The 10268-nt window shown below is 39.4% G+C and overlaps 1 protein-coding gene across 1 annotated transcript; it reads left to right on the forward strand.

Moving 5' to 3' along the window:
• Positions 1 to 218: 218 nt before the first annotated feature.
• On the forward strand, positions 219 to 6712 carry LOC141819559 (UPF0481 protein At3g47200-like). The gene is made up of 3 exons (XM_074706816.1): positions 219 to 1142; positions 6001 to 6014; positions 6149 to 6712. Exons 1-3 carry the CDS (start codon positions 299 to 301, stop codon positions 6710 to 6712), a joined length of 1422 nt encoding a protein of 473 aa, XP_074562917.1. The 5' UTR covers positions 219 to 298.
• Positions 6713 to 10268: the final 3556 nt, after the last annotated feature.

Below are 10268 nucleotides of genomic sequence, written 5' to 3' on the forward strand. Positions count from 1 at the left end.
AACAATCCTAATATATAGCACCATCACAATCTAGCGAGTCTTTAGTTGTCTGCAATTATTGTTTGCATTTAGGAAAGTTAAAGTGGGCTTTAATGAAAGTCTGCAATTATTGTTTGCATTTTAGGAAAGTTAAAGTTGGCTTTAATAAAAGTCTGCAATTAATGTCTAAGAAAGTTGGCCATGTAGTTTTCTGAGGCTAGATTTTTTACGTTCTATTTCCTTCCTCTGGTTGATTGCGGCATCTATAATTACTTGAATCATTGTAATAATCTTCAAGGGAAAATCATTTGGAATCAAGATGAATAGAGCAGAAGATGAGGGGCTTGAGACATCACTGGACATGGACTGGGTAGCCTCACTGGAGAAGAGGCTGGCAAGCACAAAATTTAAGGAGAGAGACACAGAGCCAACAATCTACAGAGTCCTGGATATCTTGAAAAAGGTCGACCCCGAAGCCTATGAGCCATTGCTCGTCTCGCTCGGCCCCTACCACCGCGACAAACCTCATCTACAGGCCATGAATCGGATCAAATGGAAGTGCCTCAAGTTTGTCCTCGATCAAAACCCTAGCGTGGCCTTGGAGGACTATCTGGATCGGATCACGAAGCTGGAAACGCGAGCCCGCGATGCCTATTCGGAAGAAGTGAAGATGAGCAGCAACAGTTTCGTGGAAATGATGTTGCTGGACGGATGCTTTGTGATGATTACAATAATGAGGCATAACTTGAAGATGAATATTTCAGAAGAACGCACCTTGTGGAATCGATTTGAAGTAATACCAGATATCTTCATGCTCGAAAACCAGCTTCCTTTCTTTCTTCTTGAAACTTTGTACGAATCTGCATTTCCTCTCGGCGCTCCCTTTCGAAATCTAGCATTCGAGTACATCCGTAGGATTTTCACAAGTAACTTTGAACTTCCTTCCGACACTGAGACTTTTCACCACATGATTCATCTTTTCCTTTCTTGCATTGATCCGAAAAGAAACCATGGCAATAGCGATGGCAATGGCAATCAGTTCTCCATATTTGGGTTCCTCTGCCGCTCTAAGCTAGTTAAAACAATAGCATCGTTGCCACCAAAGCTATGCTCATCTTTGTTATCGCAGATGAACAAGATATGCAGTGTTCGAGATGCTAACCGCACACTACAAAAAAATCATGAAATAGCGACGGAATTAGCGACGGAATTTTTTTCCGTCGCTATAATTAGCGACGGAATATTAATTTTCGTCTCTAATTAGCGACGGAAAAAATTTTCGTCGCTAATTAGCGACGGAATATTAATTCCGTCGCTAATTAGCGACGAAAATTTTTTCCGTCGCTAATTAGAGACGAAAATTAATATTCCGTCGCTAATTATAGCGACGGAAAAAAATTCCGTCGCTAATTAGCGACGGAAATTAATATTCCGTCGCTAATTAATAATTTAATCGGTAAAAGATAATAAAAATTTTATTATAAAAAGTATTAATAATTTAATCGGTAAAAGGTAAAAGGTATTAAAAATTTTAATATAAAAAGTTTTAATAATTTTATCGGTAAAGGGAAGTAAAGGTTTCGGCCGCCGCTACTTAGGGTTTTTCGTGACCGCTTCTCTTCTTCCCGACTGCTTCTCTTCTTCGCGAAACTCCCCCCTCCGACGCATCTCGCCCGCGCGATCGGCCGGCCCCGGCAGCCAGTCCTCCCGCGCTCGACCTCCTCTGTTCTCCTCCAACGCTCGCCCGCCCGCCTCTGTTCTCCTCCAGCGCTCGCCCGCCCGCCGTCGGCTTTACTCCAGCGCTCGCCTGCTCGTGCCCGGCCGGCCTCCAGCGCTCGCCTGCTCGCGTCGGCTTTCCTCCAGCGCTCGCCCGGCCCCGTCATTCGTCCCAGCACTCCAACAAGATAAGGTAAAATGCTGATTTGCGCCCATCTTTTACTTGTTTCTTTTAGGGTTTTTGTGATTTCCTTTTGTTGTTTGATCAGGAAGATGAATGGCAGTATACTTGTTGTTTGATCATGATTTGCGCCCATCTTTACTTGTTGTTTTAGGGTTTGTTTTTTGGGCATGCATGTGGCAGTATAGGCAAATATCAGTTCATTTTAGGGGGGGGAGCTTTTGGCAGTGCTGGGACTTTGATGGTTATGCTAATTGAAACATGCACGAAATACAAAAGTTATTCAAAATAGACAAACTGTTAAAAGTTAATTTTGGAAAAGTTCAATAAAAATAGGATTCAATTTTAGAATTGATACACACTATTTTAGACGGATCAGAAAAACTCATTAAAAAAAAAGGAATGAATGATATCAAATAACCATTGCATGAATGAACGAGTTGTAATAGCAAGGAAAATATGAATTTTCTCAGTGTAATAAAAAAAAATGAATTTCGATCAAAAGGACATTTGAATAATATGAAGAGCCAAAATAAGGATGTGTATCATGCATACTTATTAACAATTTCTTTGGTGCATTGCCATACTCATATATATATATATATATATATATATATATATAGGAAAATAATTGTCAGCATCACCAAGTAATGTTTATTTGAGAAGAAAAGAAATGTTGGGAAAGAGAGGTGCATGATTAAATTAATTAGATAAGTTGTTTAACTATGTTAATGAACTACTAAAGATTTACATAAAACATATGTCATCATATACCTCGCCTTGTACATGAATATTTTGATTCATTAAAATTTTATTTTTTGTAATAGGTAGCAATGTCTATGAATAAAGCTTGGATGTATAATAGATTAGACGATGGATTTATCCGAGCTGAATTTTATGCTGGGGTTGAAGAGTTTGTGAACTTTGCTAAGAGTCATCCAGAATGTATGAATGGTGCAGAGTTACGGTGTCCGTGCAATCATTGCAAATGCAGAAATAAAGCTTTTCGTGATGAGGATACCGTCAAAGTGCATATCTGTAAAAATGGTTTTGTTCCAAACTATTACAATTGGTATTGTCACGGGGAGCCTTATGTCTCAGAACGAATTGGAACTTCGGCTGCTTCTTCATCTGGCACAAATGTTTTAGATGAATCAACATCTAATGATCAGATGATGCAATCAATGGTTTATGACGCTATTAATGCAGTAGATCCATCTAATGTAGATGAATTACCAACACCTGCAGTCCAGCAACTATATGACATGTTAAAGGCTAGTGAAAGAGAAGTGTGGGAAGGTATTCCATCTGGTCATTCCCAACTATCAGCTACTGCAAGATTATTGAACATCAAAGCTGAACATCATTTCTCCGAACGATGTTACGATGACATTTGTCAATTGATGTCAGAGTTGCTCCCTGCTGATCACCAAATGACTGATAGTTTTTACAGTACAAAGAAATTGGTGAGGGGTTTAGGTTTGCCCGTAGAGAAGATCGATTGTTGTATAAACAATTGCATGATATATTGGAATGAAGACAGTGAACTGATGGAATGCAAATGTTGTGGTCACCCTCGCTACAAGCATCGTAGTCGCATTGCAGGGAAGAAAAAGAAAAATATTGCATGGAAGGTTATGTATTATTTTCCCTTAACTGCTAGACTTCAACGCTTGTATGCATCTGCCGCCACAGCTTCCCACATGAGGTGGCATCATCAGCATATGCACGAAGAAGGTATAATGTGTCATCCTTGTGATTCCCCTGCATGGAAACATCTGGATACAATATTTCCTACATTTGCGATGGAACCACGTAATGTGAGATTGGGACTTTCTGCAGATGGATTTCAACCATTTGGTCAGTCAGGACAACAATATTCATCTTGGCCAGTTATTTTAACACCTTATAATTTACCGCCATGGATGTGCATGAAAGATGAATTTATGTTTCTGACTGTGCTTATTCCAGGTCCAACGAACCCGAAAGAGAAGATAGATATTTTCTTGCAACCTCTAATTGCCGAGTTGAATGAATTATGGAATGTAGGATCAGAGACTTATGATGTTGCAAGTAAAACCAATTTTACCTTGCATGCTGCTTTAATATGGACAATTAGTGATTTTCCAGCATACTCTATGTTATCGGGATGGAGCACAGCTGGTAAATTAGCATGCCCACATTGCATGACAGAGTCTGATGCATTTTCATTACCATGCAGTGGAAAGGTATCTTGGTTTGATAATCACCGTAAATTTTTGCCACTTGAACATCCTTTCAGGAGAAATAAGAAAAATTTTCTAAAGAATGTTGAAGTCAGAAAATTACAACCAACAATGAAGTCAGGTGAAGAAATCATTGACCAAATAGACAGTTATGGTTTTCTACCAGTATATGATCAAAATTCTGAGGAGATAAATAAATACATTGTCCGGATGTGCAAGTGTGGTTGGAAGAAAAGAAGCATTTTTTGGGACTTGCCGTACTGGAAGTATTTATTGATTCGACATAATTTAGATGTGATGCATGTTGAGAAAAATGTTTTCGATAATATATTTAATACAGTGATGAATGTTCCTGGAAGAACTAAAGATACTGCAAAATCACGAGAGGAATTAAAAGAGTTGGTAAACAGACCAGAATTGCATCAGAATGAAACAACAAGAAAATATCCAAAGGCTTGTTATACATTAGACAGAGAAGGTAAACAATTCTTAATGTAATTATTTTTATTTAATTGTATTTTTGATTTTTCAGGAGCACCAGTTACAGCGTCCTCCTACTTGTTGGGAGATTTTTACAAAGACACATAAGTCTAAGGATGACACTTTTATTGATGCTCGCTCGCAGGCCATAGACGTAAGAAACTATTTTTTTTTATTTATTTTACATTACCTACATGTAATTATTTTTTCAAATAATAAATTTTATATTAATTTAATTTTATACAGGCGGAATATTCAGCTAGAGTTGCACAAGCGTCTGCGCTTGCAGTTGAGGGAGGAGAGAGGCAGGAGCTCTCAACCGGCCAGTTGAATGAGATCTACTATGATGTGGTCGGTGGGAGGAAGAAGAGCTCCACCCTCTACGGTCTAGGGTCCCAGGCCAGAGTTGTATATGATCGTGTGATGGCCCCTAGACCCAGGGGTCGCCCCAGTGGATCAGATTCAGCGATAGAAGCACTACAAAAAGAAAATCAAGAATTAAAGGAACGACTTGCGGGGCAGCAAGATCGACTCGCTGCATTAGAGGCGCAGGCAGAAAGTCAAGCTCGGTTTGCGCAGCAGATGGCGGCCTGGATGGAGGCCTTCAGCCCGACGACGCAATCGCAGCCTACTTCTGATGCGCTGCGAGCTGCGATGCGAGGTGCAGACCCTGATACGGAGACTCAGGACCCTAATGCTCCTGATCAGTAGCTATCTGCAAGGTAGGTTAGTATTTCTATTACTTTTAATTTTTTTAAGTTATTACTTTTAATTTTTTTAAGGTAGGTTAGTATTTCTAATCTATCTTATTGGTTCTTTGCAGGATCTTCTATTTTGTCTTGGCTGGTTTAGACTTCTTTTTGATCAGTTCTTGTATTTTGACATTTGATATTATGTTACTGTATTGAGATTATACTGGAGTATTTTGTTGTGTTGTATTCAGATGTTATGCTGGTGTTGTGTTTTATCATTATTGGTTGTATTCAGATTATTACTTGTAAGTCGGATATGTTGTGTTTTGTTGTCGTGTAAACAGGGAAATTCAGAAAACAAATTAAATTATATTAAAAAATTATATTATTAGCGACAGAATTATGAATTCCGTCGCTAATATCCAAACTAATTTTTTTTAATTTTTTTCCCAGTTAGCGACGGAATTAAAAATTCCGTCGCTATTTTTGCGACGGAAATTTTAAATTCCGTCGGCAATAAATTCCTAAAATAAATATTTTTTTTTAATTTTTAAACCAAAATAGCGACGGAAATCTAAATTCCGTCGCTATTTTTTGCGACGGAAATCTAAATTCCGTCGCTATTTTTTGCGACGGAAATCTAAATTCCGTCGCAAAAATAGCGACGGAATTTATTTTCTGTTGCAAAACAGGTAGCGACGGAGAAAAAAATTCCGTCGCAAATTAGCGACGAAATCCGTCGCTATAGTGACGTTAGCGACCGAAAAAACCGCGACGGGCCAATTCCGTCGCTATTCCGTCGTTAATGTCGATTAGCGACCGAATAGCGACGGAATTGATCCGTCGCTATTTCGGTTATTTTTTGTAGTGGCAAGGATTTCAATGTCTATGACTGGATTCCCAATGCTACAGTACTCAATGAAGCTGGAATTCACTTCGAAAGAAAAAAGAGAGCCAAGAGTTTCCTGGACATTACATTTCGTAACGGGATTCCCCAACTTCAAATAGACGACAACACCAACTCGCTCTTGAGGAATTTTATCGCTTACGAGCAATTTTCGATGGGTTCCAAGTCCCATGTTTCATCCTATATGCAGCTTATGGATTGCCTCATTGATTCGGCAGCAGATGTGGAAGTGCTTCAACAGGATGATATCATTATTAGCGGCTTAGGGGACAACCAAGAAGTTGCCACTCTCATTAACAAACTTGGCATGCATGTCACCATGATGGAAGATTTCTACCTTGTGGACGTCGTCAATGCCATGAAGAAGCACCACAACACTAGATACAACAAATGGCGTGCAAGGTTGAATCGTGATTACTTTGGTAATCCTTGGGCAGTTATCACATTGTTTGGGGCTCTTCTCCTATTTGCTCTTACTGTGATACCACAGACCATATATACTATTCTAAGCTATGTTCGATCTCAAAATTAGCTTCCCTACTTAAAAGTTGATTGTTGGGATAGAAGAATGCTTCTTCTTGTTGTTGTTGTTGTTGTTTAGAAATCAATTTCTGTTGCTTATGAAGGATGTATGATATGTATGCATGCATGTGAAAAGATGTGTTGTTGGTAAATAAAGTGATATTTCTTAAATTCTATAAATACAATACAAGAGGTTGGAAATGTGAATGAAAATGGATGAAATATGATTCCAATGTAAATGTGAAATACTCACGTTGAAAAAAAATTAAGGCAAATGGATTGTTTTATTTTTTTTATTATTATAGAATATTTTTGAGATAATTTTATTAAATTTTAGAGAAGATCTATTTAATTTATCTCAATTATAATTAAAAATTGATTGATTTAATTAATTAAAATTTAATCAAAAAATTTAAGTTTAAAAAACCCTTAATTTTACAAAAAAAATAGAGATCGTCATCCCTATTCTCACGGCCACCGCCTACTATCTATCGCTCATCGCCCATCGTCCGTCATTTGTCGCCCGTCAAGCCTTCCGGTGCAACTGTTGTCGCTCGCGCAGCATAACACTGTCCATCGAGCCTTCTGGCATTGCCTGCTACCCCTCCTTTCGGCACCGTTTGCCACCTTCGGCCTTGGCCAGTTTTTTGTGAAGGAACGACAGCGGCGAACGCGGATAACTTCGAAATCAAGAAAAACCTTTAAAATCGGAGGTATTAATGCATTCCGAATTTGGATTCATGGATCGGTGATGGTTCGTGATGTGGCGGAAATGCAGGATAACTCGAGAATGATTAAGTACCTGGATCAAATGAGATTTTTATTGATAATTTGAGATAAGTTATCAAGGATAATCCCAATCAAACACACTTTTAGAGTAATAAATATTATCAAAAAATTCTCATAGATTTGAATCCATTTTCACAAATCTACCTCACACTAACCAATTTAGCCATGCCTTGAGGACAATAAATACCAAAACTTTATAATATTTGATTGATCACAATTGTATATATTCCCTTGACTAAAAAGGTTCACATGGAATTCATTATTAGAATGTTTCCAATAAAAATAGTTTCTTCTTACATATCTCTACTGGGTTTCCAAATTAATCTCAAGGGTACATATAATTCAAAAGTATATATGAGTGATTTATACACAATAATTTTTTCATTTATCAAGGGTTCTACCAATTGATATATTTCTACAAATAACTTAAATTCAATTTCCTAATTTGTCTTCAATTTTTGAAAACATATGAAATTCTTCAATCAAACCCTCATTAGTAAACCTACAACACTACAAAAATATGATGTATTTAGGATGAATTTTTGTGATGAATAATTTTCTTCATCAAATTATAACTAATTTAGCGACGAAACTTATAATCGTCGTCAATTAACAACATATTTTGCGACGAAAAATAACTTGTTGCAGAATTAACAACATATTAAATTTATCACTGAGTTCGTTGACAATTAGCGACGGATAAATTATCCATCACTAATTTTGCAAAATTGACGACAAATCCTACTTTCGTCGCCAAATTTGATGATGAAATGATGATTCGTCACCAAATTGGCGATGAAAGTAGGTTTCATCATCAATTTGGTGATTCGTCGCTAATTTGGCGATGAATCCAGGATTCATCGGATTCGTCGCCATTTCCTAGATAAAAATGGATCGGGATACATGAATGTCCTAAATTTGGCGACGAACAAAAATTCGTAGCCAAATTTAGGGCATAACCTTATATCTCGATTCCTCTTTTCTTTCTCTCGCATATTTCCGCAGCCAACTCCTTCAACTCGCAATTGTCATTGTCGTCGCCTCTCCACTGCCAGATCTCTCCAACGAGCAAAGTCCTTCGTCGCCTCTAGTATTTTCTCTCTCTAGATCTATATATTCACTATGCACCTCTCCCCTTTCCCTTGTTGTCGTCGGCGGCTTGCTGTGGCGCATGTCTCGATGGGTCCGCCCTCGCTGGCTAGGGACTGTGGGTCACAACCCGTCTGGCGCTGGCCAGGGGCCGCGAGTCACGACCCGTTGGCTAGGGGTCACAACTTGCTGGCTGTTGGGCAAGGGCGGCGAACCACTGGCCGCTAACCTTTGGCCTGAGGCCACGGGGCGGGACCCGCTGGCCGCTGACCAGGGGCCAATGGCCGCCGGTGTAAGATATCAGAAATTTTAGAGTTAAGATCAAACAAATTAAAGGCTGAGTTTTTAATTGGGCGGGATTAAATGGGTTGAAGCCCAAATTAGTCAAGCCCATTTAGGATAATGAGTCAGATCTAGAATTAGGTTAAGATTATGACCAATTAAAAGGGAGGAGAAGATTAGTCTCGCAAAGACGAATCAAACAAAACTTATTTGGATCAAATTGAAGGTCGTTTGGTTAGTAAACTAAGCAAATCAATTATTGTAAGAAAATCCTAAATTTAAACCGATTTACCCTAAACCTCGTAACCCCGGACGCCCACGACCACGTCTCTCGCCGAACCAACGGACACAACCCTCGAGCTCGCATTCGCCAACAAAAATCTCCGATAGGCAAGCTTTAAAAGGGCGTGCGAGGAGGGAGTCGAGGGAACTTCCCTTTTCTTCTCCTCTCCATCTCGGCGTCGCCATCCTCCCTGAAGCAGAGCTAGCCGCCGCTTGCCCTATGCCCCAACGCCCGCCGACCCACGACCTTGTTTATTCTCCTGCCATCGTCGCACTGTCGCTGCCGTCCCCTATCAACCATTGCCAACCTCTGCCCTTCGTCACTGCCACGTGGAGAAGACACTCGGCCCCATGCTCTAGCCCCCAACGCCATCCCCTGTCAAAGACTAGCGCCTCCTTTCCCTGATCGCCCTCTACACTGCCTGAAACAACCCCAACCAGCGCTGCCTCCTTTCTTCCTCAGGTCGTCGGTGACCTCCTTCTTCACGGTTCACCGCCGCCTTCCTCACCCAGCCGACGCCGTCGCGTGATCACACTTTCCCCTTTTGCCCTCCGAAATCCATGCCCTATTGATGAGGTTTGTCCTGTAACTTTGTCACCACTCGATAAGGCTCTTTGTTAGTTGGATCACAACATTAAATTATTGGTTGCTTAAGGAACGGGGAGGCTAAGATGGCTCTGTGTTCAGTCCTGAAGTTCTTGATCTAACAGAGGATGGCCTTATTGAGAAGTTTGCAGTTGGTATCTCCATGGTTACTTCATTGTCTTTATCCATATCCAACCCAAGTTCACATCGCCTATGTAGAGAAAAAATCTAATCAAGGTAAGTGTTCTTAATTCGGTCAGTCTTGTAAGATACCAGAAATTTTAGGATTAAAATTAACCAATTAAAGGCTGAGTTTTAATTAGACCGGATTAAGTGAGTTGAAATCCAAAATTAATCAAACCCATTTAAGTTAATGGGTTGGATCTAGAATTAGATTAAAATTATGAACAAATAAAAGGGACAAGAAGATTCGTCTTATGAAGATGAATCAAACAAAACTGGTTTGAATTAAATCGGAATTCATTTGGTTAGTAAACCAAGTGAATTAAGATTAAACTCGATTTGTTACAGTAAACCC

The sequence above is a fragment of the Curcuma longa genome, unplaced genomic scaffold (assembly GCF_044706935.1).
Source record: "Curcuma longa cultivar G26 ecotype Majalengka, Jawa Barat unplaced genomic scaffold, ITB_CL_G26_1.1 contig_8713, whole genome shotgun sequence".
NCBI classification, from domain to species: Eukaryota; Viridiplantae; Streptophyta; class Magnoliopsida; order Zingiberales; family Zingiberaceae; genus Curcuma; species Curcuma longa.

Bases quoted from the DNA above. Each gene is read 5' to 3' on its own strand.
- LOC141819559 (XM_074706816.1), top strand. From the start codon at position 299: ATGAATAGAGCAGAAGATGAGGGGCTTGAGACATCACTGGACATGGAC.